The 27,407-nt window shown below is 39.9% G+C and overlaps 4 protein-coding genes across 18 annotated transcripts; 2 read left to right on the forward strand and 2 right to left on the reverse strand.

The window, feature by feature from the left end:
* The first annotated feature begins 1 nt into the window (after position 1).
* Positions 2 to 2,863, forward strand: LOC108057292 (uncharacterized). Its single transcript, XM_017141492.3, has one exon. It carries the CDS (start codon positions 402 to 404, stop codon positions 2,442 to 2,444), a length of 2,043 nt encoding a protein of 680 aa, XP_016996981.2. The 5' UTR covers positions 2 to 401; the 3' UTR covers positions 2,445 to 2,863.
* Positions 2,864 to 3,145: 282 nt separating this feature from the next.
* On the reverse strand, positions 3,146 to 7,652 carry Peritrophin-A (Peritrophin A). Its single transcript, XM_017141497.3, has 5 exons — positions 7,512 to 7,652; positions 7,376 to 7,436; positions 4,672 to 4,887; positions 4,419 to 4,613; positions 3,146 to 3,748 (listed from the first exon to the last, which is right to left on the reverse strand). The coding sequence occupies exons 2-5, from the start codon at positions 7,425 to 7,427 to the stop codon at positions 3,519 to 3,521; spliced, it is 693 nt and encodes a 230-aa protein (XP_016996986.1). The 5' UTR covers positions 7,428 to 7,436; positions 7,512 to 7,652; the 3' UTR covers positions 3,146 to 3,518.
* A 2,317-nt stretch (positions 7,653 to 9,969) lies between these two features.
* Positions 9,970 to 13,170, reverse strand: obst-A (obstructor-A). The gene is made up of 4 exons (XM_017141489.3): positions 13,001 to 13,170; positions 11,751 to 11,957; positions 10,707 to 10,910; positions 9,970 to 10,645 (listed from the first exon to the last, which is right to left on the reverse strand). The coding sequence occupies exons 1-4, from the start codon at positions 13,047 to 13,049 to the stop codon at positions 10,392 to 10,394; spliced, it is 714 nt and encodes a 237-aa protein (XP_016996978.1). The 5' UTR covers positions 13,050 to 13,170; the 3' UTR covers positions 9,970 to 10,391.
* Positions 13,171 to 17,144: 3,974 nt separating this feature from the next.
* Positions 17,145 to 27,332, forward strand: LOC108057270 (cytoplasmic dynein 1 intermediate chain). Of its 15 annotated transcripts, none has more exons than XM_070218380.1 (10): positions 17,145 to 17,299; positions 17,643 to 17,892; positions 17,963 to 18,109; positions 19,421 to 19,548; positions 19,937 to 19,999; positions 20,837 to 20,857; positions 22,127 to 22,174; positions 23,656 to 23,811; positions 24,624 to 25,546; positions 26,231 to 27,332. In XM_070218380.1, exons 2-10 carry the CDS (start codon positions 17,738 to 17,740, stop codon positions 26,582 to 26,584), a joined length of 1,995 nt encoding a protein of 664 aa, XP_070074481.1. In that variant the 5' UTR covers positions 17,145 to 17,299; positions 17,643 to 17,737; the 3' UTR covers positions 26,585 to 27,332. The 15 variants fall into 15 exon arrangements, with proteins under 15 accessions (XP_070074481.1, XP_016996940.1, XP_070074483.1 ...); XM_017141451.3 differs by having other exon boundaries at positions 23,659 to 23,811; XM_070218382.1 differs by having other exon boundaries at positions 19,967 to 19,999.
* Positions 27,333 to 27,407: the final 75 nt, after the last annotated feature.

Genomic DNA, 27,407 nt, shown 5'->3' on the forward strand with positions numbered 1-27,407 from the left:
TTTTGGTTATATCAATCATTTGTAGAAGTAGCAGTTTTCCACTTAATTTTTTTACCCTAAAACATAGTTATCATAAAAACCTTATAATTTGTCTTAAACTTTCGTGCCTTATTTTTTTAAGTCAGACTTTATTTCTCTGTTTTTAATTCCGAATAATAGAAAAGTCACGACTTTCAGTTACCTGCTACTCTGCTACTTGCTACTCGCACCGTCTGGCAACCCAGCTCGCCGGAGCAGAGTTGCCAGAGTTCGCACCGTCTCGTTCGCAAATCAAAGCAAAAAGTTGGAGTTTTTTTCGCACAAAACAGAGGGCCAAAAGCCTGGACTCGAGTGATCCTGACCGCATTCGCATCCCGATCGCATCCAGAAATCCCCACACACAGAGCACCTGCACCCGCACCATGGACATCGACTGGCAGAACAGCCTGACGGAGCTGAAGGACCGGGGGCAGTACCTGCTGCACTCGGAGAAGTGGGCCGACTGCCGTTTCTTGGTGGGATCGGGCTCCTCGCCGAGCCAGCGCCTCATCGCCGGCCACAAGCTGCTCCTGGCCATGGCCTCGCCGGTCTTCGAGCGTATGTTCTACGGCAATCTGCCGGACAAAACGGATCCCATTGTCATCCCGGACGTTCAGCCGGAGGCCTTTGAGGCGATGCTGGAGTACATCTACACGGATCGCATCACCATCGGTTCGTTCGACAAGGCCTGTGAGCTGTGCTACGTGGCCAAGAAGTACATGCTGCCGCACGTGGTCACCCGCTGCACCCACTTCCTCTGGGCGGATCTCAGCCCAAAGAATGCCTGCCGGGCGTACGAGTTCGCCAAGCTATTCGATGAACCCCGGCTGATGCAGAGCAGCATGGACCTGATTGCGGCCAATACGCGCGAGGTGCTGTCCGATCCCAGCTTCCTGGACATCGAGGTCTCCACCCTGATGGCCATTCTCGACCAGAACCGCCTGAATATCGACTCCGAACTGGATTTGTTCAACTGTCTGCTTAAGTTTGCCAGCGAGCGGGGCATCCTGAATGAATCTGGGCAGGAAGGTGGTCCAATTGCCAAGGAATCGCCCGACACCAGCGCCGCCGGTCATGTGCTCGTCGAGGAGATCAAAATGGAGCCCGATGTGGCGGCCATGGTGCAGCATATGCATCAGGATGACGAGGGCGACAGCTTCGAGACGGCCTCCACTTCCGCGGCAGCTGCTGCTCCCTCCGCCGCCGTTGCCGCCGCCGCCTCGCCGCCTTTGGACGTGGCCTCCGGCTCCGACGACCTGGTCATCATCGACAGCGACGCCTCCGCCGATGCGGCCGCCAATATGATCAACATCATGGACGCCCAGCGCACCATTCTCGACGGCGCCATGCTGCGTCAGGCGGTGAAGAAGATCCGCTTCCTCACCATGACGCCCCAGCAGTTTGCCGAGGGTCCGGCGCGCTCCAAGCTGCTGCAGCAGCACGAGGCTTTGTCTATATTGATCAAGATCTCCAGCCCGTCGCTCAATGACTGCCACATGCCCGAGGGCTTCTGTGTGTCGCGCAGCACGCGTAATTTCTACGAGTCGGGGCATAGGCATGCCCAGCGCGAGTTGTCTTCTTCATATCGCACGGGAGCCGCTCCCTCGGGCGGCGTTTGCTTCCCGGGAGCAGGTCCTGCAGTCCGCGGAGGAGGAGGAGGAGGCGTCGTCGCCGGAGGAATGATGATGGGCAATGCCCCGCGTTTTGGTTCAATCAGCGCAGGCTTTGGCTTTGCCGGCGAGGAGCTGCCCGTGGGCGTGCCGCCCGAGGGCCGCTTTGGCGAGGGCTACGAGGGCGGCGGACCGGCTGCCCCGCCGCCTGCGAACGAAGATGAGGCGGGCGAACGAGGAGGACCGGCGGCTGCCAGCGGAGCAGCTCCCCCGGCAGCTGCCTCCGCCGCTGGAAACTCGCACAACGACATGGTGCGCGCCTACTGCATGCGCTCGCTGACCCGCCAGTTCGATTTCCGCAACACCAGCGTCACGGATGCGGGCGTTACCTTCCAGGTGGACACGAATATCTGGATACTGGGCGTCCAGGTGCCGACGCGTGTGCTGTGCGGCGAGCTGATGACCTCGGCCGGGTTTACAGAGCGCTACACCGAGGTGCTGTACGCGCACATTCAGGATATGCATGGCTCGAGGATCACATATACGCACTGCACTGCGCGAGTGCGCTACGACTCCCTGCTGGACATCACCTTCGATCGGCCCGTTTACATCTACCGCAATCAAATCTACAAGATCTACGTGGTGTTCAACAAGACCGGCTGGTATCCCATGTACTCCTGCGTGCCCGATGCCAACTGCAATCGCGTCAAGTTCATGTTCAACGTGGGCAATCCCACGGAATCCGTTCGCGACGGCCTCATCTACGCCATCATCTTCTCGACGCCCCAGGACCACGGCCGTCACCTGGTCGACTGAATCCCCAGGAGCAATAATTAGTTTACACCTACCTTTTTTTTCGATGTATTTTCTATGTGATAGATGTTGGCGTCTCTCTGGCCAAGGAAATTAATTGATCTGTACGCCGAATTGCTTCCCAATTAATATTTACAAGCTGGGAACTAATTCTGCACTGTTTTTTTTACATCACTTAACTTATTCATAGTTTGTGTTCCTTATCTAAATTGGCATAATACCTTGGATCAATCAATTAGTTTCGAAAGGCTGTTGCCAATTCTGCATTTATATTTTCGCGTGCTTGATTTCAGCTGCCAAATGATAGTGAAACAACTCTTCTGACAAACATCACCAATAGGTATACTTTGCTTCCAAACATATTTGTTTAATACTTAGGTTTTTGTGGATCAACAAGCTAATATTTTAGAATAAATTGGAATATTTCAATTTAATATAATATAATTAAAAGATTTATTAACAAAACTACGTCTGTTTCTATTTATTTGAAAATAACTTGGAAGGAAATGTGTTGAAAAAATGTACACATATGTTGATTAAATGAGGAACCATTTTAAATAATTTATTTAAAATCGAAACATTTTAAAGGAAAGCTAGAAAATATCTAAAATATTTTATCCACAGCTCAATATAAAATTTAAAAATATATAAAGGTTCTAAGAAAATAGTTTTTCCACCCCACAAACGATGACTTTTTAGAAATGTACAATAAATAAAATTAACTTTATTGCGATTCATATACAAAAGAGACCAAACAGCAAACAAGTTAATAATACAGGAAAAGAGACAAACAATGTGGAGGCGTTAAAAAAGCAACGAGTTAACAAGCTATTGGGCTAGGAAGTTTTTTACAGTGCAAGCTGGATAGAGAAAAGGGGAAGTCAAAGTAGTTAGTGGGGGCTTTACAGTACAGTGCACACTCGAATTAGTGAAAACCAAGGGAACCAACATAATAACTCGTTCAGAAGTTGCAGCAAACAAAAGGGATTTTTTCTTTAATTTAAACGTTCACATTATCGAGATTGCACTGTAGTCGGTTCGTGGGCAAATATATGTACAGGACGATCGGCAATCCCTCTATTTGCCGTAGTTGGCACAGCTTCCGCTGGCGTACTCCGGCTCCTCGCAGGTCAGCGTGTGCTCGTCGAAGACCTTGTCCTCGCCGCAGCTGATCAGGCGGGGATGCCCCTCCACGCAGGTGATCAGCCGGTGGCAGTCGCCGGACACCGGGAAGCGGGGGAAGGGCCAGAAGCGGGCGGCCACCGAGTTCGGATCCACCTTGGTGGGGCACTTGAAGCCGACGACAGCTGGAAAAAGGAATAGTTTTTTACTACTCTTTAGAATTTAAAAACCTAAAAAAAAAATTTTTTTTTTCTGAAATAATAACCTCTTTTTTACATATTTTTCACAAAAAAGTTTTTTTTTTATGTAAATCATTTTTAATGTCTAGTCTTTTACCTTCTTTATTTAACAAAAAAACCAAAAAAAGATTTTTTTTTGAGATAACCTCTTTTTTGAATATTGTTCACCAAACAGTTTTTTTTTATGTAAATCATTTTTAATGTCTAGTCTTTTACTTCTTTTTAATCTTTTTTATTTAACAAAAAATACCTTAAATTTAAATGGAAGAATTTTCAAAAATCGATTTTCAGAAATCGAATTACCAAATTTGAAAAAAAGAGTATTTCAAAAATATTTAGAAAAGGGAAAAATTGTTTTAGGTTTGCCTGATATTCATAGTAAAAATGAATTTAATTAGCAAGAAAATTTTAAATAAAAATATTATTGATTTCAATTTGGTTTTTGGACCTTTTCCGTGATTTTAAAAAAAGTTTACTTTAAAAAGAATACCTTGCATTTGTAAAGAAAGTTTGAAATCACTTAAAACAGTGTCTAAAAGTATGCAACGATATATTTTTGCAACCCAAAACACGGCATTTATTTGGTAAGTGGTTCGAAAAACCCAAGAGAACTCACCCTCGGGATTGCAGTGGTCCAGCAGCTGATCGGGCCAGTTGCAGCCGTGGATCCTTTCGTCGTAGGCCAAACCGGCGTCGCAGTCCTGCTCATGGGGCTCTCCGTGGGCGCACTTGATGTAGGTGGTGGAGCAGTCCTTGGAGACCGCGTACAGACCGAACTGGTACTCGCAGGCCGGCGTGGAGATGGGAGTGGCTAAGTAGGGGGGATAAATATTCGATCTGTGTCTAAGGACCCAAGAAGGACTACTCACGATCCCAGTGGCGACCCTTGCAGTCCACCGCCCAGTTGTAGTTGCAGTGATTGTGCACCGCGCCCTTGCCGTCGAAGAGCAGTCCGTTCTCGCAGGTCTCCAGGGTCAGGGTGCCGTTGGTGCAGAGGAAGAACTGGTCGCAGTTCTCCGTGTGGGCGTAGGCCTGTTCGCCGTACTTCTCGGGGCACTCCGGAGATCCCACGGCCAGGGCATGTCCTGCAAAAGCGAACAGGATGAAACTCAAATTAACTTAATCAGATATGTTACTATTCCTAAATACACTGATACAAAATTTCTTACTAATAATACTCGTTATAATTTTAAAGATTATCACTTTCATTTTTTTTTTCATTTTCATTGTATTGAAATGCCATTTCCAAAATCTATTTTACATTAATCATTGGTACAATGGTATGTAACTATTCCTAAAAATCTCACTTGTTTTTAATACACTGATAAAAAATGTATTAGAAATAATATTTATTATAAATTTCAAGATTATCCTTTGATAGGTTTTTATTGTATTGAAATACCATTTCTAATATCTATTTTACATTATTCAATGGTACAATGGTATTTAAATATTCCTCAAAATCTCACTGATATAAAATTTAATATTTGTAATAATTTTGAAAATGATTACTTTGATAAATTGGTATTGTATTCTAATACCATTTCCAATATTTTTTTTTTAATACACTGTAAAAAAAATAATATTTGTAATAATTTTGAAGATTATCACTTTGATAGGTTTTTATTGAATTAAAATACCATTTCCAATATCTATTTTACATAATTCAATGGTACAAATTATACTCTTAGATTAATCTGTGAATATCAAGTTCATCCTGACACCTTTTTTCTGTGGATATTTCTTATTGCGTATCCAATATATTTATCTGTTCCTGTGTTTTTCATTGAAAAAATCGTTTATTTCTGAAATGTTTTTTTGAGAATCTTTTTAAATTTAATATATGAAAAATGCTTAACTCTCGATTAAGGCTTTACTTTTGTTCTGTTTAGATCGAATAAAAAAATGTATGGCTGCCCAGAAGTAATCTTGAGAGTTATGGACTTATAGACGAGGCGACAAGATAGCATCGATTGTTTTTAAACGGTAACAACGATTTCCCACCATTGTCAAACCCGAATCGCAGTGGCGTCTACTTCCTTCCTGTCCGCCAGTCGGTCTATCTCTATCCATTAGCTTCCCCCCAATTCCCATTCCCGATCCTATCCCATCCGATCCACCTTTCCACCTGCCCAACTGGTTTTGATGCAAGTGCAAGTGACGCCACAATCGCGACCACGACACTTTCGCGCATCTTCGCAGCTCGTCTAGCGATTCGAATCGCTTTGCAAATGGAAATGGAGATGGAGCTTTGGAGCTGGGGAGCTGGGGAGCTCGGGAACTGGTGTGATGTAAGACCGAAATGCCGATGCCATCGAGATCGGGCAACAGGTTGATTGTTGACTGTTGATGGTTGACTGTTGTCCGTTGTCTCTTGTCCGTTGTCCGTTGTCTCTTGTCCGTTGTCCGTTTTCTGCCTACCTGTCTGCTTACAATTTTCTCGAAGCCCACAGCCGAAAATCATATGTGTATATTTAAATCTGTAGAGATTTCCGGTAATTTGTCTTGGTCTCGGTGAGAAAAAGCTATCAATAAGTTTATCTTATCATTTTAGTTCCTTATCGCAGGGGATTTTTTTAAAACTTATAAAATCTAAAATGATTTGAAGTATTTACTATTATATAATAGTCAACGATTAACGTTAATCTTTGGAAACTTTAATTATTTGTTTAGACAGTCCAAAAATAATTACCCTATAATAGATCGTTTAAAATAGATCTTAACTATCCAATGTCTTGTTATTGCTAAATGTTCGAAAAGAAACTCTCAAGATTTATATTTAATCGATCGCTTATCGAAAAGGCCAAAGCGTGTGGCAAATTATTCGATCCTATCGATTCGATCTGATCTGATCTATCCACCTTTCCGCTGGGTTTGGGCTGCTCGAAACTGGTTGCCTTGATTAACCCAGAACTAGATCGTATAATGCGAACGCTATCAAACGTAATTGTCAACTGGTTTGACGGGACCAAGTTCTACTTTTAACTGGGTTTGGCATTTGTTTTATTTAGTCCATTAACTTGCCGGATCGGATTGCCGATTGCCGATAGCCGAGGTATATATATATAATACATATATAGTGTATTATCCGCGCCCAGCACCAAGATCTCGGGCCAAGTGAGTCAGTAACAAAAGCAAAAGTGATCGAGCTCAGCCTGATCTGCATGCCAAATCAGCTATATCTATATAACTAAATGGATATAGCTTAAGATCGGGGTGTCTCGGTCAAAGTGGAGCAGGCAGGCGGGCTAGCCTTCGTCGTCGAAACCAGTAATTAAAATTTATTAAGATCCGAACTCGATTTTCGAAGTGAGAACAAAAGAGCTAACGGTCTTGTCTCGCCGATTCGAAGGGGCATTTGTACACCACATCCACAATATACTAACAATATATCGCATTTGGACACTCCACGCGATTGCAATGGAATTTTTGAAAGTAAAAGCTTCCATTTTCGAGGCACACACACGCAAGTAATTGAAAGGTTTGCGCTAATTGTAAGCGGGTGGGGTTAAAAAAACCGACCAAGGCGACCTAAAAATAATAAATAATAATAATAGTAAACAAAGTACTTACCACAGGCAATCCAGGCGAGGATAAGGACACTGCAAACTTGGAATCGCTGCATTTTTAGTTCCTGATTTTCGAATATAAATACCAGATATTATAACGGAAATGCTTGAGGAAACACAAGTAAATCACACGAACGCACCGTAAAAAAATATATATATTCAAATACGCGCAGCAAAAAAGTCCCCCAGATACCAGAAACCAAAGAAATGTTGAAACTTCCGCTCCAAAGAGGTCTGTACGTTTTAACGGTTACGCGTTCCAAACTCAACTGAAAAGATTTATACCGCGCTCCAAGAAGAAGAAGAAGAAGCGGCCGAGCTGCGACTGCGCAGCGTTGACTTCGATCGTTGTTTTTGCCGTTTGTTGGCAGCAAAAACACAAAAAACACAGAAAAAACAACAAACCAACAAATAAAAAAAATCCAAAAAAAAAAACACAAGAAACGTGGTCAAAAAACCGACTAAGTAAAAAACCAAACCAAATCGATACAAAAACAAAAAACCCCACAAAACGACACCAAAGTTTTGCAAAACTTAAAATTTGGTTTTTAACTTTTTGGGGGCGTTTAAAGGGGAGGGGGGGCGGTGTTTGGTGGGTGGTGCTGTGTGTTGTCACAGCTGCCATTGTTGTTGCATTGTTTGTGGTTGGTGTGAATGCAAAACGGGATTTGGGTTGTGCAGTGCTGCCAATTCAGCCATTTTCTCAAATATTTTTCATCCGCCACAAGAAAATCAAAAAGTTGGAGGTTTCTGATCTAAAGGATAAACCTTTGTTTTCCTTATTCTCACTTAAATACCAAATTTTATATCGATCGGATTAAAAATATTACACTCATAGAAAAAGGTGGGAATAATATCTCTAGAGGTTTTAAAGATTAAAGTTTCTTATCTGAAGGAAATAGAAAATAGGCAATCGTTCGCTTGTTATACTTTTGATAATATTTAAACATGTTTGAAACCTTTATCAAAATATTAAGCATTGTCAATCTCCAGAAAGTATGCAGAATTGTTTTGAAAGGTAGTTTACATCCGTTTCACTTAAACTTTTATTTTAAGAAAATTAAAAATTGATTATAAGTAAGTACTATAATATGCTATTTTTATAAATCCTAAATCAAGTTAATATATAAAAACTAAAGAAACCACTTGGGTGTTGAAATCACTTGGGTATTGAAATCACTTTGGTATTTAAATCACTTATAAAGGTGCCAAAAAGTATGCAGTGGAAAAATAAGGACGTCTTTCGGGATGAATATTTTTGCATATTCTTGGACATCTTTGAATTTTCAAGGAATTACGAAACGTTTTTGGACCATTTTCATTTAGCCATTTTCCATTCAGCTAACTGGTGAAAAGAAAAACCGCCAAAACCTGTGGTCTGAGGAGGAAATCGGGCCTCTCTGCCAACGTGTGTGATTGAAAGTAAAAGGCAAAGCTCGCGCAGACCATAAGCTTCATTCATGATTGGATGCCGTTTGCCGATTGCCGTTACATTGTTAACTATTGCAAAACTTTTGCTTTTGCTTTTGCTTTGCTTTGCTTGTGCTGCTGCTGCTGCTTCGGCGATTGCATAACATCTCTTGGCTGCTTTTTATTTTCATTTACATGTGCGGTTGCTGCTCTTTTTCGCTTTGCTTTGGCCACTCGGGTAATTAACGACTCTTTCTGTCCGTCGGATTGACAAAGGGCCATAATGGATGAATGGACCCAACCAACCGCCCACCGCCATTAACCGATATTACATGCATGTATATTTTTCCCAGAGTTGCGTGTTCAGTGAAAGGTTTGATTGATTAGTCGATCACACTCTTCGCTCGATTCAAATACAAAAAGCGATCATAATTATCCCCAAAGAAGATACGATGCACACTAATTTTCTATAGATTCGAAATCATTTTTTAATCAAAGACGAAGAGAAAATTAATGGGATTTTCTTACATTTACAGATTTACAGTCGAATGAGTAGAATGCCTTATATAAAATAGGTAAGAGGTAAATATAAAAATTAGATAAAGTCAAATATTGGAGGGCTCGCACACATAGCATTTGAAATAATAACAGTCTCGGATTGAATCAATAAATAGCCTGGGGTTTGTCAAATTTCAACTATAAAGTAGCATAGTATAATGGGAATTTAAGTAAGTGTGAGGAAAAAGATGAAGAAATGAAGGTAGAAATTTAGAAAGATAAGGGGGAAGATATTTAAAGCGAAAGTTTTAAGTGAACTTGAAATATAAAAGTGTTTAGATATAGGAATGTAAAATAAAATGAATATAATAGAACAATTCAGGTCTCTAAGTAGATTAAAAAAAGAAAAAGTTATGAAATATAGGAACCAGAAATGTAATCAAAAGATATAATAGGAAAATTCAGGTTTATGTGTAAATTTAAAGATATAAAGGAAAATTGTAAAATATAGGAATCAGAAATGTAATATATTAGGAAATAATAATATTGAGATAAAGCCTAATTTTATATTTATCAAAAAGAGGTTAAGAAAGTTATAAGTTAAGAAAAGATCGCAGAGAAATAGCTAAAAGGAAAAGTATAGAGCACTCAGTCTGAGAAGTGGGAAGGATAGATAGTTTTTGGTAGGTATAGTTTATAAAAAATTCAGTTTATTCTTTTGTATAAAATTAGGGTGAAAGTCTGAAAATGGGAAATATATACACAACAATTGATTAGAATTCGGTTGGGCACAGAGAAAATCAGATACAAATAGTAGAAAAGGAGGTAATTTGAGATAGATCGGATAGCATAGAAGAAAAAAAAGAATAGATAGATAGATAGAAAGATAGAGAGTAAACAGAATATTGAAGTTTAACTGCTACACATACGTTCTATAGGAAATGGGCTAGAACTACTAAATTTAAGTGACTAAGACGCGAATCTGTGTTGTGTTGTATTGTGTTTTGTTTCGATTGTTTTTTTCTCAGTGTGGTTCATGAGTGTGGTGGTGAGTGGTGGTGGTGGTGGTGCTGGTGGATTGTGTGATGAGAAGGGCCAACCGGCCGAGTGGCTTAGTCCTTCTTGTCGTCCTCCTTGTACCAATCCTCGCAGCCGGCGACATTCTCGGGGGCATCGCACATCTCGGTGGCATCGTTGTAGACCTCGCCCAGCTGGCAGCCCAGATCCCTGGGATCCTCGCCGTTCAGGCACACGTAGAACTTCTGGCAGTCGGTGGGATGGGGGTACTTGGGATGGGTGACCACCTGGCCGCGATCGTCGGTCTTGGGCTGATCCTTGGGGCACACGAAGCCGGTCTCGGAAGTTCCTAAAAAATATATTTTATTAGTTTCGAAAATCTCTTAAAGACCTATAAAGGGGACCCTTACTCTGCTCTGGGTTGCAGCCCTCGCGCTTAGCGGTATCGGGCCACACACAGGTGCCCGAGTACTCATCGAAATGGAGGCCCACGGTGCACTTGGTCTCCAGGGCGTCGCCCTCGATGCAGTTGTAGAAGATGTTGCACACGGCGGGATCGGGATGGGCGAAGAAGCCGTTCTTGCGCGGGCAGTACTTGCTGGACTTGGGCTCCTCTGTAAAGGATTACGGGGATTAGAATTAATTAGTCCGTAAATCTCTTAGGGGTTTTAAGAAGAGCTTGACAATTATCGATATTTTCGATATTTTCACAATATTGATTCGATATCATCGATGTTTTGAAGTAGATCTTGAAAAGTATCGATATTTTTAATATTTTAACAATATCTATATGAAATTATCCATGTTTTTAAGGGAAAACTACTTTTAAGTGTCGAAAAATAGCAAACAATCGATATTTTTGCAAACTCTATTTTGATGGGAAAGCACATATTAAATATCGAGAAATAGAAAACTGTCGATATTTTTTCAAGCTCTAGTTTTCAGGGCAATTTAAAAAGAAATCTCAAGATATATGAAATAATTTATGGAATTTGTGAAATATATTTTTAATCAGTCTTTCAATATGCAGAAATTTAGAAAAAAAAGTGGTTTTTAATTTCTCAGGATTAAGAGCCTAAAAGTACACTACAATTATTTGTATTTAAAGCAATGCAATTTACCATTGAACTGTTTTTTTAAAGTGTAAATTTGATTTAAAGAAATTAACAATTTTTAGACAGTTAAAATAAAATAAAATAAAAAGTAAATATAACTCGTTCATAATAAATACGATAAACAAAATGAAAGCAATAGCCTGAAAAATGTGGTCTGTTTTTTTTCTCCTTAATACCCACTAAATGTGATCTGTTATCCATATGGCCAAGTTGAATTCGCCTTGACATACTTAGTGGTCGTATTCGTAATACGTTGCATAAACTGGTTTATTCCCGAGGGTAAGGGCAATGGCAGCATATGGCTAGTTAATTAATTTATAATGATAGCGATCCACTTACGGAGCTCCGTGCGGTCCTCGCAGTCTACATTGAAGGGCTGGTCGCACTTGTTGAACTTGCGGTTGAGGGGATCGAAGACCAGGCCATCGGGACAGAGCTTCGCCTTGGCCACTCCATCGTCGCAGACGTAGAACTTGTCGCACTGCACCTCATCGGCGAACTGGCCATTTGCCTTCGGGCACTCAAAGTTGCTGGCGGCGGAAACGGCTAAAAGGGGGGAAAAATAGGAAAAAAGAAAAACCTTATAGTCAACTTGTTTTCCCACTTTCACTTTCCTCAGTCACACACGAAAGTGTAACAAGATCGAACCAATGCACTCGATTCATCGATCGCAATTCCGCATTTGCGGTTTCCTGCTTAAGAAACAGGTTTACTTCAGGGATAATGGATAAATCAGATCAGAATCTGATTAAATATGGCAAAAATATAGCCATTATATTTGATTTTCTTTATGAACATCTCTATAATATCCCATTAAAAGGTCTGAAAAATCTTTAGAGATTATTAATCACATATAAAAGCATCTAAAAGTATGCCAAGATATTTGTTTAAACCGAATTTATCTAATTTTCTTTATAAAGATCCCAATAATATCCCAAAAAGGTGTGAAAAATCCTTAGAGATTATAAATCACCTATTAAAGCATCTAAAAGTATGCTAAGATATTTTTGAAACCGGAAGTCGGGAATTCCTGTTTCACAGCATACTTTTAGAAGCCTTTTTTCCGAAACTAAAGATTTTACATGTTAAAATTTTTTTTTTTGGTGTTTCTGTGTACCGAGTTCAATGCACTCTTTCGTTTTCAGAAAAGTAACGCTTTTTTTTTTTTTGACTTGGCCAACAAACTGCAGGAGTTGCATAACCAGCGACTCTTGGGCTTGGCCAGCATTCCAGTTTTTCCAGACGGAAAAAGAAAAACCAGCCGGCCCTCCATCTCCACCATCTCGTTTATGCTTACGGATTGGATTTAAGGCTAGGACGCAATCTTGCGAGAAGTCTAAATGTCATTAGCTATAGCCTGTAGCTTATAGACTTATGGCCAAAAAAAAAACGCTCGGTATGCAAAATACAAACATTTTGGTGTCAGTGTCAAAGCAATTAGCAACAAGTTGCTACTTCTACGGATCGGATTGAATCGGACCGGATTTTATATTGCATTGAATTGGCCAAAAATCACTTTAAAGTTTAAACGTTAATCCCACGGCTCCATATATCCAAATATCCATTGTTTGACTCCGATTCACACTCACTTGTCGCCACACACAGCGTCACAGCAATGGCACATAAAAATAACTTCATTTTGGACTGTTATTAATAAAAAAAAATAAAAACAAAAGAGAGACGATCCTGGGAAACTGGGAACTTGGGCCTCTGAGCAACTTATCGCGACTCAAGCGCTGCGATGGTTAAACTAAACTAACAACGGAACGCCAAAGAGGCGCACTTTTCAAGACTTTTTACCGGCTCGGCTCCCAATCGACGTTGACGGCGACGCCGGCGTCGACTGCGGCCGAGCGATGCGAATGGGCGGGGCCACCACCGCCCCCGCCACTGCCACTGCCACTTCCACCGAGCCAAACGAAACCGAACCAAGCCAAACGAGCTGGCACTGCGACTGGGGCTCCAAAGGCGGTAAAGGCGGCTAAGGCGGCAAAGAAAGGCGAGCCGGAGATGTAATGGCACAAAAACAAGAAAGTTCCAGAGACGAGGTGCGGAAAACCGCTGGCGGTATGCCCTAAGTAACTAAAATCTTTCGACGCGAATTCTTCAGAGCAGCCCAAGCTCGATCTGTGATTCAAGCGCCATCTAACGGCCAGAAATGGAAATTCATTTTATTTGGTGATGATAATTTTTATGTCTAATAGTGATTTATTTGCCATACTAAAAGGAACTGAAATCTGTTAACGCGAATTCTTCAGAGCAGACAGAGTTTAGCGCCATCTAATGGCCAGAAATTAAAATGCCCTTTATTGTGATCTAATTGTGATTTATTTGGCATACTGAAAAGAACTAAAATCTATCAACGCGAATTCTTCAGAACCGACAAAGCATGATCTGTGTTTTAGGTAACATCTAACGGCCAATGAAATGACAATTCTCATTTTTAGATGGTGATATTTTCTTTGTCTAATTGTGATTTATTTTCAATACTAAAAGAACCAAAATGTATTGACGTGAATTTTTCAGAGCGGGCTTTTCTCGATCAGAGTAAATAATAAATTTGGTCATGCGATTTTGAGTGTTATTAAATCAATTTCGATTTACCACCATCTTTAAGATAACATTGATGATGCCCAGTTAATTGTGATTTTCGAGAAACTCAAACAAAACCGCGAATTCTTTAGTGCTTAGATAACAAGTGAAGAAATTATTCTGATTATGTGTTTAATTCTTAAAAGATATTGGATATCAGATTGGGGTCTAAGTGGGATCTATTTTATTAAAAACTAAGGAAGTTATATGTTCAAATATTCGATGTGAGCTAGAAAAGTCAAATGAACATACTTATGAGAAGGGTAAAAATTAGTTGAGTCATGAGATAAATGCACAGCTTCTACGGCAACCGCTTCCGGGTGTTGACCGTTAAGAAATGCCAATGTGACATGAAGTTAACTAGTTAGATCAAAAGGCCAATGGATCCTGTTCGGTTAGGGTGCCCGTTCCCAGTGATCAGTGAGTGTCGATGTGGCCGAAAAAACGACACGAAAATGAACATAAACAAATTCATATGCGGCAAGGGTCCCCGGGGCCGATTGTGAGTTGAGTTTTGTTGAGTCGGGTTGAATTGAGTTGATGGGCCGCATGCAAATGGCGTTACACCGATAAAAGGCCACCACACAAAAGCCCATAACAAATTAAGTGAAACATGAAGAAAAACAAGAGATAATACAACAAAATTGGCGATGAGATGAAGTGAAAGACAAGCCGTCCTTTCGTCGAAAAGTCCAGCCAAAAAAATGATTTCAAGGCTGAAGAGGATTCGCCATGGGCGTAGAATTTATATTTTATTTATTGAAAAAAATCTATTATTTAAATCGTATTAAAATCTTAATCTCTTTTCTTTTCAGAGTAATTTTAATTATATTTTAATATTTTTTACCACTCCTGCCAATCGAAAACGATGATACACCTTCAGTTTAATCATGTTGGGCGGAATAAGTTTGCATTGTCTATTTCTACAATTGATTGGTTTTTCTAAATGCTTTTTAATAAAAAGTTGTTATAAAAAATTGTATAATTTAAAAATTATAAAAAACAAATATTTATTGATATTAATATACAAAGGTAATTAAATATTGGGTTATTAAATAAAAAGGAAAATCATAATTAGGTATATTGGGAAATTATGAAAGTTTATTTTTTGTACTATAAAGGTTTATTAAAATATTTCTGGTATCTTTTTAAAATTATTCACTTGTAAGTATCAATTTCAACTGATCCATATTATTTATTTATCTAACTTGCTCTTGAAATCCATTCGATACAACATTTTGTTTCTCCGCCCATGGGATTCATCTCTTTGGGGAAGGAAAACTGTGTCACATCCCGATGTTTCCACTCGAAGATCGCAGCATGCCGGTAATATATGTACATAATATATGCATAAATATGCTAAACGTCCACGCAATGACCCAAAAGCAGCTGTCCTTGGGAGATGCGATCCGTTCCGATCAAAAAAAAATACAGAAAAAATAAAAATCAGACATCCGAGATGCGGCAAAACCAGACGGGCTGGAAAACTAGTTTAGGTTCGCCGCTTTGTGGAGTGGCTAATTAAAAATACACTTTTACTCTCGCTGGATCTCACATTATAGATCTTATAGAGCTGGTGGTTCTTGGAAGCAAAAGCACAAATCCAAATCTGAAATTCAATTGGCAAATTAATTTGTAAACTAATCACGATTAAATCTCGATAGTGTGCGTGTGAATGCGACTGGTTTGCTTTGCAATTAGCGGAGAAAAAAATAAGAAAAAAAAGAAGAAAAATTAAAATGCCGCTCTTCGGTTTGGCAACTCCCCAATATGCAAGATTTGTCAGCCTGGAGCAAAAAGCAGTTAAAGATTTGGCAATTCAAGGTTTTTACTGCAACATGGGATCGTTTCGTATCGGATGGGATCGATTCCAGTCCGGTTTATCAATGCGGTTACGAAATGAGCCACTCAAGAGCCCCGACTTAATATGCATTGGTCTTCAGTTTTTGGGTCGTCAAATGCTGGCATTTAAATGCAGATGCGCCAAAATCGAACCAGAAATAAAAACGGTCCAAACATAGGGGTATTTGCCCTTTGCCGAGGGTTCTTTGGCATTTTGGGGTCATTTTGTGGGGTCAGAAAAGCAATTTTCAGGTGATAGCACGTATGTATCTGCATTTATAGTCGGCTTTAACTGTAAAGTCACCTGCAATACAACAATACAATGCAGCAACAGCTGGCATTGGTGGCATAAATTACAGAAAGAAAAATCATTTAATTGCGCTTTCTATTTTCATGGCAGGTTCTTGGGATTTCACTTGCCGCCTAACGCGCATGGAATGTAATTAGCCGCTTTGTGGGAATATGTGGAAAATTAAACCTACTAATTTTAAATGTTATAGAACTTTTAAAAGAAAAAATTAATAAATAAAATATTTAGGTACTTAATATTTTTACTAATTTGATTATAAGCTTATTTTGAATGTGTTTTATTCGCATTTTAATTTATATATTTAAATCTTTATTTAAAAAAAAAATAAAACCAAAAAGAAAATAGACCACAATAATAGGCTAATAATGAAATGGAATACTTATATTTTATTTTAAGCAAATGTGTACTTGCAAACATTGAAGTTGCGAAGAATTTGTATAAATAAACTAATTGATTATAGAGTAGTTACATTTAAATTCATATTTTCCCGCCTTTTCACTATAGTTGATTTAAATCACCGATAGGCAGAAATAATCGAGTGCAAGGCACTATTACACTCTGTTAACCTAATGTTAATATACAATATTTATACTATTTGCTTACCTGAAACTGTGACATTTTAGAATCACTAGTACGCGTTATTTAGTTCGTATTCCTTTAATAATAATTGTAGACAGTTACTAGCAAGAAAAACTACAAGTTCCGTGCAATTGACATTGCTCCAAAATGTTACTGTAACTAACAGTGTGCTGTCAGGCGCAAGTGTGCTGCCAGACAGTTGAACTGAGAGCTGTTAAACTATCGCTGTATCACGACAGCTGTTCACTGCTATCGCCAATAAGCAAACAAAGAGCTTTTTTTCTGGTAAATACCTGATATTTAGGGACAATTATTAAGAGTCCCAGTTTATCCTACTATTTATTGTGTCGCCCTCAAGACTCTTTATAAGCCAACTCCCTTTGCTTTCTTAACTGCAGTGACAATACCGTGACTGGTAACGGGTCACTGGCGATGTTCCATCCCTAGTTTCTCTGCCATAGTTAGTCAAAACATTAAAACATTTTTTACCTTCGTCTTGTCGTGTGGAAAAATGTCGATTTAAGTACTTAAACGCAGCAGCAAAACGTATTAGATCCCTTAAGAGGTGAGTGTTTCAAAGTGTTCCATTATAATACCATATAAAAGTGGTATAAAGCGAAAAGAACACAGGTGTAGAAAGAAAAGACGTCACTGGATTATTGATTTTTTTTTTGCAAAGAAAGTGATTGCGATTTCCTGCGTTTCGGGGGAAATGTGAGCAAGTGGCGCTGCGAAAACCAGATGTTATACTAACAGAAAGAACTAAAGAAAACGGAAAATCCAACCAAGCACACCCACTTTCCTAAATTCTTGGCCAGCAGTTGGTGACATCATCAGAGTTACCAATATTGGTGACCATTAATCATCCCCCTTCTCTAACCCCTCTTCTCCCCTCTTCCCCCTTCCAGAGAACTTGGCCCGCAAAAGAGATCCAGAGATCCCCCTAAAAAGAAGAAGAAGACCCCCTGAGAAAACTCCGAATCCCAGAAGGTAATCCCCGAAAATGGATCGCAAGGCTGAGCTGGAACGCAAGAAGGCCAAGTTGGCCGCTCTGCGCGAGGAGAAGGATCGCCGGCGGCGCGAGAAGGAGATCAAGGACATGGAGGAGGCGGCCGGTCGCATTGGCGGCGGTGCAGGAATCGACAAGGATCAGCGCAAGTGGGTTTGCTAAGTGCCCCCTTGGAAAGTCCTTCCATCTTTCATTTCTTCACCTTTCACCTCCTCCCAGGGATCTCGACGAAATGCTGTCATCGCTGGGCGTGGCCCCCGTCTCCGAGGTCCTCTCCTCGCTCTCCTCCGTCAACTCGATGACCTCGGACAACTCCAACACACAGACCCCCGACGCCAGCCTCCAAGCCACCGTCAATGGCCAGAGGTGAGCCAGAAAGTCTAGTGGATCCAGTTTCTATGTTAGCCAGAAGTTTAAACTAATAGGTCACACTCTAAAAGGGTTTTTAGGTAGTTCCCAGCTTATTCGGAGTCATTCATAAATGAAATCTTAGTTGTATTTCATTTTAAAAGAGACTTGAACGGTTTTTTAGGTATTTATTAGTTAAATTTGTTAATCTTAGTTATATTTGATTTTAATAGAGGCTTTTAGAAAGGTTTTTAGGTATTCCCCAGCTTTATAGTCGTCTATAAGTATAATCCTAGTTAGAATTGATTTTTAAAGAGGTTTTAGGTATTTCCCAACATTTAGACAGTCACTCATGAGTTCAATCTTAGATTTATTTTATTTTTAAAAAGGTTTTTAGGTATTTCCCAGCTTTATGGCAGGTGCTTATTACTCCAGTCGTAGTTATACTTGATTTTAAAAAAGGTTTAAAAGGTTTTAATGAATTTCCCAGCTTTTTGTCAGTTGCCCATGAGCTCAATCTTACTTCTATATGATTTTAAAAAAGGTAAAAAACTTTTTATGTATTTTCCAGCTTTTTGACAGTTGCTTATTACTTGAATCTTAGTTATATTTGTTATTTTTAAAAAGGTTTAAGAGATTTTTAGGCATTTCCCAGCTTTTTATCAGTCGCCCACTACTTCAATCTTAGTTGTATTTCATTTTTTAGAGGATTTTAGTATTTCCCAGCTTTTTGGAGGTCGCTTATTACTTCAATCTTAGTTATACTTGATTTAAAAGAGGTTTTTAGATATTACCCAGCTTTTAAGCAACTCACGAGTTTAATCTTAGTTCTGTTTGATTTTTAAAAAGGTTATTAAGTATTTCTCAGCTTTTGTTTACAGTCACAAATAATTTGAATCTTAGTTCTGTTTGATTTTAAAAATGTTAAAAATGTGTTTAGGTATTTACCAGCTTTAAGGAAGTTACACATGAACTTAATCTTTGATCTTTTTGAGTTTAAAAGAGTTTTGCAGAGCCTTACCTTAATGAGTTAAGCTTTCTAATGAACTTGGATAGCAAGGTATTAAAAATTATAGTCTTAATTGTGGCTCTCTAAATCGAATCGGTTTCTATAAGTCCCTTTTATACTTAAAAACATAAATAAATCTTCCGTTGAATAGATTCTGATCAGAACAATTTAATAAAACTTCAAAAAGGGGATTAGCTTAGTTGACGAAACCTAATTTTAATACATTTGATGAGGAAAATGTTTTAGGAGTAGCAAGACCTGTGCAAGGAGTAGCTTTCACGTTTTCAGTTGATACTTACCTCTAATGTGCTCCATTCCAGCGGCGGAAAGAAGCAGCCCCTGAACCTGAGCGTCTACAATGTCCAGGCCACGAACATTCCACCGAAGGAGACGCTGGTGTACACGAAACAAACGCAGACGACCAGCACCGGCGGAGGAAACGGCGATGGTGCGTATTGCCCCCGGGAATGGGGGGTTCTGGGGTTTTAGGGCTCTACTGTAACCACTATCCATAGTTTGACTCCATCTTTCGCTACCGTTGCCGTTCTTATTCTTGGTCTTGGTTGTTAACTGTGTTTTTTGGCTTCCCTGCGTTCCCGTCTCCGTCGGAGGAACCTCACTCTCTGTCCATATCTGTAGCCCCAACTAATCCAGTGTCCTTTTCTGCCCGGCGCTAGTTCATATCGCTGCATGCTGAACCCCTTTCCGCGCTTCAATCCCCCATCAAGCGTCCCCGTCCAACCATATCCATATCCATAGCCACTCCCAGCAGAGAAAAAAAACAAGGATACAAACAGAAAACCATAATCCATAGTGAAATAAAATAACAAATACAGTTCTTTCTTGCCACTCCTCGCCCCTGTCAGGATATATGGAGGACTGGTGGCGTCCACGTAAAGGTACTAATCTTAATTTTAAGCAAACTCCACACCCAATCACACCAGCACACGAATTTTGTTATGACAAAAACATGGGTATTCGCAGAAAGAAAAGTATTTCTGTAAAATTGTATAGGCAACAAATTGGTGGATTATTCAATCGGCTGCTGAAAAATATGAATAGCTTCCTTTTGCTTTGCTTCAACTCGATTTGGTTACAATCCCCAAGAAAAATAGTCATCTTCTAAAAGCTTTGTCTTGTTTTGCCCCATCTGCATTTTATTTTGACCGCCAGTGCTGCCAATCCGACTTTAATTATTTTATTTTGACCTATTTTATTTTTAAAAGATATGAAATTATTTTGGCATAAAGATTCATATTAAAACTGGGTAAAATCATCATCTATATTATTTTCAACCAGCTTATCATATTAAAATTATCGCAAAACTCATTAAATCTTAATCTAAAATGTTTAAACTGTGTATTCTTATGTCCTCCCTGTATTTGTAATGTTTTAAAATTAATTTTAAGATGTGTCATGTTCACCCCTGAGCCTTTTAACCCATTTATTTACTCGATTTGCCCCGTTTTCCGTAAAAGGTTGTTGGTAGCACTACGTCCCCTTAAATCATAACACCCATTGGTTTTGTTTTGATTCATTTACGCTGCCGAGTCGTCCCATTTCCACGCATCTTGTCCGCTGTCCGGCATCCATTCATCCACATCCATATCTATCCATATCCATATCCATAGATCATTAGCGTTTACACCTTTTGAGCGCATTTAATAATTTGTCTATTTACTTTCTCTCTCTCTCCCCCTTATCTGTTTTTGGCACGCACGCAAAAAAAACTGCAGCTCATGCTACGGATTATTATGGTGAGTAGTCCTCGTTGTATGCGTAATCTTGTACCTAGAACTTTTCAGCCTCCGTAGCGGTCTGTGTACCACCCGTAAAGCGTATCGTATGCCTATATAACCTGTAACTTGAATCTGAACCCTTCTCAATTTACTCGCATTATGTATTTGTGTAGTTTGTATCAATCTATCTATCTATCTATCTCTTTCCCCACAACACTCTCTATATAATTCCTCTGACTTGCGTAGAGTATTTGCCCGATATCGTGTTATCCTATGTCCTATCTATATATAGTATATTTATCTATGTTTATGTCCTAGCTTTTCGTAGTTGCTTTCCTTCGATCTTCGTTTCCGATTCGGTCGTTTGATTTGTTTCCCAATTGGGACCTTATATATATACCTTTGTATACATTTTATATGATTTACATCTGATTTGTTTCAATTAGCTCTAGAACCACATGGTAAGAGATTCAGTTTGTATCCGATCAAATAGACTTTGTGTGTTAAGCGATTATATCGAAATGAAAATCAACAAAAAAAATTTGTATTCTCCACCCAATTTATAAGTTTTTAATTCGTTTAAGTAGTTCTTCGTATTCATTTTAAGTTTTATAATTTTTTTTTATGACTTTATCGTTTATGTATAATCATTGTAATTATTAGGGGTTTCCATATAACAATCGTTCGAAAGCTATGATTTGAATTTTTCTTTTTTTTTCTGTTTTTAGCATAACCAACGAATAACTCTAATTGATTTATTTATCCTACAGTTATTTTAAGTCTTTGATAACCTCTAAGAAACAAATGCATAACCCAAACACACACACACTCGTATAAACGAAACTCCATTTGTAAGCACGAATTCGAGAGCCTTATCTTTATATCATTTGTATGATTAACTATCAGATATATTAGTTAAACGTCCTAAGCTGTATTATAAACTCTCTTCCCTGCTACCTTTTGTGTTCCATCATATAAGCCAGGCTTGTGTGCTAATACATAGTACTTAAACATAATACCCTATATAATCATATTTATTCATATTCGTGTGTGATAATTTCGCCAAGCAACAAAAGTTAAGCACACTAAAAACCAACATTATTCACTTTTTTACCGTATGCATTTTGTTTAAACTTTAAACATTGACTATCGATTGACTTGTCGATTTTAATGGGCGGTATGCTAAAGCCAAACTCATGATTTTTTTTCGTTTTGATTTGAAGTCACAAAATACCAAACTATCAGCAATGTATGTACAATATATTTATTTCTTTATATTTCTTCAAGATGAATACAATCTTAATCCGGGTTTAGAGTGGGAGGATGAATTCACAGGTAGGTACAGGCCAGCCGCCCGAACCAAAATATTGAGCAGTGACGGAATCGACATGAAGCAAAATAGGAACGTTCCAATTCTCACTTTGCAAGCGAAACGAAATCAGATCAAAAGCACAGAACAGAAAAGAAAATAAAGCGCGCGTTGAAAATCGATCCTTTGAGGTGTCAGTGTTGGAAAGTGAATTGAACCGCAAACACACACTCGCGCTCACAACACTGAAAATAACGGACCCGTGCCCTGCCTATCTCTGTCTCTCTCGCTCTCGCTCCTTCATTTCTGCTTGTGTACAGCCTACATTTGCATGACTGTTAATGCTCCTGCCCCGCCCCTTCCCTCCTTTGTGTGTCGTGTTGCTAATCCCAATCACTCATCCTAAAACCCGAGATAACTCTGTCCTAACCACTAACCTTTCTCATGAAAAAAAAAGAACAAAACAGCAGCAGCGACAGGATGCTAGGCTTGCTCTATTTCACTCACTCTCACACAAACTTGGCAGCGAGCGATACCCTGTCTCTCTCTCTCAGCTATCGATCCCGATAACCGATACCCTCTTCAATTACAGCACTGTAACAGAAACGAAATCGATCAATCGGCCGTTAACTTTACCATGTTTAATATATGTGTAATATATTTCTAGCATAAAACTAAATAATTTTAAGTGCAAGCAATTATAAAATGGGTGGAGAAAAATGCAAAAAAAACGATGTACAATAGCGATAACGTTGATAGAGTTAATCGAAACAGAAACAGAGCTAAACCAAAGCAGGGAAATTGTAAATTTTTTGATTTCAGTAATTGGCTTTGTATATTAACTAGGTTGGAAAAAACCGAAACAAAAAATGAAACCGAAAACCACAGCAAGCGCACAACATTCGCATACTCACCTGTCCATGCCCTAACATTGTATATATCGATAACAAATTACAGTCTGATATATGCACCTGTGTGAGTGCCTTTAACAGTGTTTAACAGTTTATTACCAGCCATGCACCTGCCGCCACATCTCCCCTCTCTCTCTCTCTCTGTCTCTCTTTTCCCGATTTTACGCACGCACGCACACACCCACACTCCAAAGATGAACCAAGCGAGAAGAATCGATGTGCTGCACCTCTTGCTCCCTATCTCTATATTGCTGTCCCGCTCACACTCAAAGCTTCATAGATAACCCCCTGCCCAAAACCATCCTATATCATAACATAATCCTGCCCAATCCAAAAATCCCGCCTCCAGCAACCCTTACAAAAAAAAATGAACAAAGCCAAAAGTCTCAGAAAATTGCAGTTCCTTGCCAAGCAAAACGAAGACGAAGAAGAACGCAAAAAGAAAACGAATCAACTCAAAAACCAAATCAAACTCAATCTCGAATCGAATCAATTTAAAGAGCCGAAAGTAGAATTGTTCCTGTTCTGTCGATTGTCATGTTCCTCTAGCTGTGTTAGTTTTATACCTTAAACAGTGCTTGCATTTGATGCCCAAGGAGACGACGAAGAGAGCTCGCTGCAGAACCTGGACAATGGATTCACCTCCAAGCTGCCACCGGGCTATCTCACCCACGGCCTGCCCACCGTCAAGGACGTCGCCCCGGCCATCACGCCCCTCGAGATCAAGAAGGAGACCGAGGTGAAGAAGGAGGGTGAGTGATAAAAATTATTTTATTTTTATAAGAGTCACTTTTTTATTAAATAAGTGATGCCGTCATTCCACATAAGGGGGCGTCATAAATTATTCAAATAGTAGGGACCGAGTTACCACAAAAATTTACATTTACAATTCTTGAACTTAGCATTGCTATATGGAAGAGAGTACATTTTTAGAAAAAAAGATTCAAAATTAAAAAAAAAAGTAATACCTTCATTTCACTTTTCTTCATCTGCGAACTCGATTTCTTCGTTGGATGCATCTCCGAAAATACTCGAGGAAACTCATGACCTGCTCTTTTTACTAAGTGGTTGATGCCGTCAAGGGATGAATTCCACATAAGGAGGCGTCATATATTATTCAAATATTAGTTATGGGCCGAATTAGCACAAAAATGTACAGAAAACGCTCTTGAACTTAGGATAGCTATCTGAAAAAAAGACATTTTAAAAAGAAGACCAAATAAAAAAAAAAAGTAATACCTTAATTTTGTTCTTTTTTAACTTCCTGAAGAAGTCTTCATTCGAAAAGAGCATTTTATGTAAAAACGACCTGAAATTTGCATGGCCATATCGATTTTACGGGAATATGTTTATTTTGTGTTTAGTTACATTTTTTAAAAAAAAAATTTTAGATTAAAAAAAATTTAATTTTCCTATAAATGTACATAATTTGTTAATTAAATCGTCCGAAGGACTTCAGTTTCCAGTGCCATTATCCCATTAAATTAAGTATTGTATACTAGTTTTAATTTGACAAAATAAAAAAAAAAAATAAATAGTAATTAATTCCTTGCCACTCTTTCAGTGAACGAGCTATCCGAGGAGCAGAAGCAGATGATCATCCTGTCGGAGGACTTCAAGCGGTTCGTGGTGCGCGCCGGCCGCGTCATCGAGCGGGCGCTCTCGGAGAACGTGGACATTTACACGGACTACATCGGCGGCGGCGACAGCGAGGAGGCGAACGACGAGCGTTCGCATGCCCGCCTGTCGCTCAATCGCGTCTTCTACGACGAACGCTGGTCGAAGAACCGCTGCATCACCAGCATGGACTGGTCCACACACTTCCCGGAGCTGGTGGTGGCCTCGTATCACAACAACGAGGAGAGTCCCAACGAGCCGGACGGCGTGGTGATGGTTTGGAACACCAAATTCAAGAAGAGCACGCCCGAGGATGTCTTCCACTGTCAGAGCGCGGTGATGTCCACGTGCTTTGCCAAATTCAATCCCAATCTGATTCTCGGCGGCACCTATTCGGGCCAAATTGTGCTGTGGGACAATCGCGTGGCCAAGCGCACGCCCATCCAGCGAACTCCTTTGAGTGCCGCGGCGCACACGCATCCCGTTTATTGCCTGCAAATGGTTGGCACCCAAAATGCGCACAACGTCATCTCCATATCGTCGGACGGCAAGCTGTGCTCCTGGTCGCTGGACATGCTGTCGCAGCCGCAGGATACCCTGGAGTTGCAGCAGCGCCAATCGAAGGCCATTGCCATCACATCGATGGCCTTTCCGGCCAACGAGATCAACAGTCTGGTGATGGGCAGCGAGGATGGCTATGTTTACTCCGCCTCGCGTCACGGCCTGCGTTCTGGAGTCAATGAGGTGTACGAACGGCATTTGGGCCCCATCACGGGTATATCCACGCACTACAACCAGCTGTCGCCGGACTTTGGCCACCTCTTCCTCACCTCCTCGATTGACTGGACCATTAAGCTGTGGTCGCTCAAGGTAAGCGAAGGCTAAGGATGCCTAATAATTAGACCTCGAATTTTGCATATTTGCATATTTTTATAGGATAAAGATAGATCAATTCCGTAAGCACCAAAGTTCGTTTCAATAAAAATATAGTTTAAAATTAATGACATAAAATATGCAAAATATAAAACAAACTCAACTATTCAAGATTGACCATTTCATAGCCAACCTAATTTAACCAAAGAAAATTGTTTGTTCCTTTTCGTCATCTCTGAGATATCTAATTTTTTCCCAAATTTAAGGAAACCCTGTTTATATTTCCAACGTGTAGGCAAGAAGGGGGCAAAAACAGTAAACAGTAAACAGTAAACAGTAAACAGCCCTATCGGCCAAACTGCTCGTTTAAATTGCCTAGAATGCCAGAGGGCTACATTAAAAATTTGAGCCTCCAGTTGTTCGCATATATTTTGCATATTTTGCATATATTTTGAATATTTTTTGCATACATTTTTTGCATATATTTTGCATATTTCCGATAGGCATTCGAATTTATTATATTTGAAAAATATGACACCTACCTAGAAATGTTGGTAAAAATCGGACCAAAAATGGACAAATATGCAAAATCCGAGGTCTATTAATTACTCATAATGATAATATTAGTAATTTTAATTAATTATTAGTAATAATGACTAATGTGGTTTTTATCTCATCCAGGACACAAAGCCGCTGTATTCGTTCGAGGACAATTCGGACTATGTGATGGACGTCGCCTGGTCGCCGGTGCATCCCGCGCTCTTTGCCGCCGTCGACGGAAGCGGACGCCTGGACCTGTGGAACCTCAACCAGGACACGGAGGTGCCCACAGCCTCGATCGTTGTGGCCGGCGCTCCGGCCCTGAATCGCGTCTCCTGGACGCCGTCTGGCCTGCATGTCTGCATCGGCGACGAGGCCGGCAAGCTGTACGTTTACGATGTGGCCGAGAATCTGGCGCAGCCGTCGCGCGACGAATGGTCGCGGTTTAATACCCATCTTAGCGAGATCAAGCTCAACCAGAGCGACGAGGTCTAGGACAATAGTTGTTAACTGGTAGTTAATAGTCGATACGGAATCCTGGAAGGAGCGTCCTTGAATGAAATTTAATTTTGTATTTTTTGTATCTTTTGTGATCCCACTGCTCCTTAGTTGTGTATAGCCCATAACTCGAAACTCATCCGCAGTCCAAATGCTCAGAAACTTCACCCTTTCCCCCCCAAAAAAACAAAGAAATCAAGGGAAACTGCAACATTCTCTAGGCAACCACACAGTAACTGTATTAGAAGGTTTATTTAATGAAACTCGACAGAATATAGAGATATATATATACATGAGCAGTGGAAGAAGAACTAGAAGTTGCTCTCCCCGCATGTTTGATTGGCATATTCATTAATTTGTTATTAGATATTTTCCCCCAGGTCCATTCCCATTTTCAATCGATAATGGCAATGGATCTGCCGAATGGGATTTATTATTTTGTAATTTTATTTTGTGGAACTAAAAAGATTGAAGCATGATCATTTAACCGACTGTCGGGCAGGCTGAGAGCAACACATAAATAAATTAAAAATGCTACATATTATATACAACAACGTATTAAGCTTAAACCTGAGAAGAAGAAAGACAGAGACTAAGAAGGTCGGACAGGAAAAAAAAACGGGGGCTCAGGAATGAGAGCACGAAAGGCACTGAAGATCGACCGAAAGAGCCCAAAATGTAAATGTATTAGAGCGAAGCCTATTTAACGAGATTAAATAAACATAATATCTATATACACATACAACGAGATAATGTCTATTAATTGGCTTTTGACTAGATGGAGATTAAATGGAATTACCGCTTGACAAGATCATATCAC

Source organism: Drosophila takahashii, chromosome X (genome assembly GCF_030179915.1).
Source record: "Drosophila takahashii strain IR98-3 E-12201 chromosome X, DtakHiC1v2, whole genome shotgun sequence".
NCBI lineage: Eukaryota > Metazoa > Arthropoda > Insecta > Diptera > Drosophilidae > Drosophila > Drosophila takahashii.

Coding starts and splice junctions, on each gene's coding strand:
- LOC108057292 (XM_017141492.3), top strand. CDS start 402: ATGGACATCGACTGGCAGAACAGCCTGACGGAGCTGAAGGACCGGGGG.
- Peritrophin-A (XM_017141497.3), bottom strand. CDS start 7,427: ATGCAGCGATTCCAAGTTTGCAGTGTCCTTATCCTCGCCTGGATTGCC. Junction 4,888..7,375: donor CCTCGCCTGGATTGCCTGTG/GTAAGTACTTTG, acceptor TCGCTTTTGCAG/GACATGCCCTGGCCGTGGGA. Junction 3,749..4,418: donor GGACCACTGCAATCCCGAGG/GTGAGTTCTCTT, acceptor TCCTTTTTCCAG/CTGTCGTCGGCTTCAAGTGC.
- obst-A (XM_017141489.3), bottom strand. CDS start 13,049: ATGAAGTTATTTTTATGTGCCATTGCTGTGACGCTGTGTGTGGCGACA. Junction 10,911..11,750: donor CGAGGACCGCACGGAGCTCC/GTAAGTGGATCG, acceptor AATCCTTTACAG/AGGAGCCCAAGTCCAGCAAG. Junction 10,646..10,706: donor GGGCTGCAACCCAGAGCAGA/GTAAGGGTCCCC, acceptor TATATTTTTTAG/GAACTTCCGAGACCGGCTTC.
- LOC108057270 (XM_070218380.1), top strand. CDS start 17,738: ATGGATCGCAAGGCTGAGCTGGAACGCAAGAAGGCCAAGTTGGCCGCT. Junction 17,893..17,962: donor ATCGACAAGGATCAGCGCAA/GTGGGTTTGCTA, acceptor ACCTCCTCCCAG/GGATCTCGACGAAATGCTGT. Junction 22,175..23,655: donor GTGGGAGGATGAATTCACAG/GTAGGTACAGGC, acceptor TTGATGCCCAAG/GAGACGACGAAGAGAGCTCG.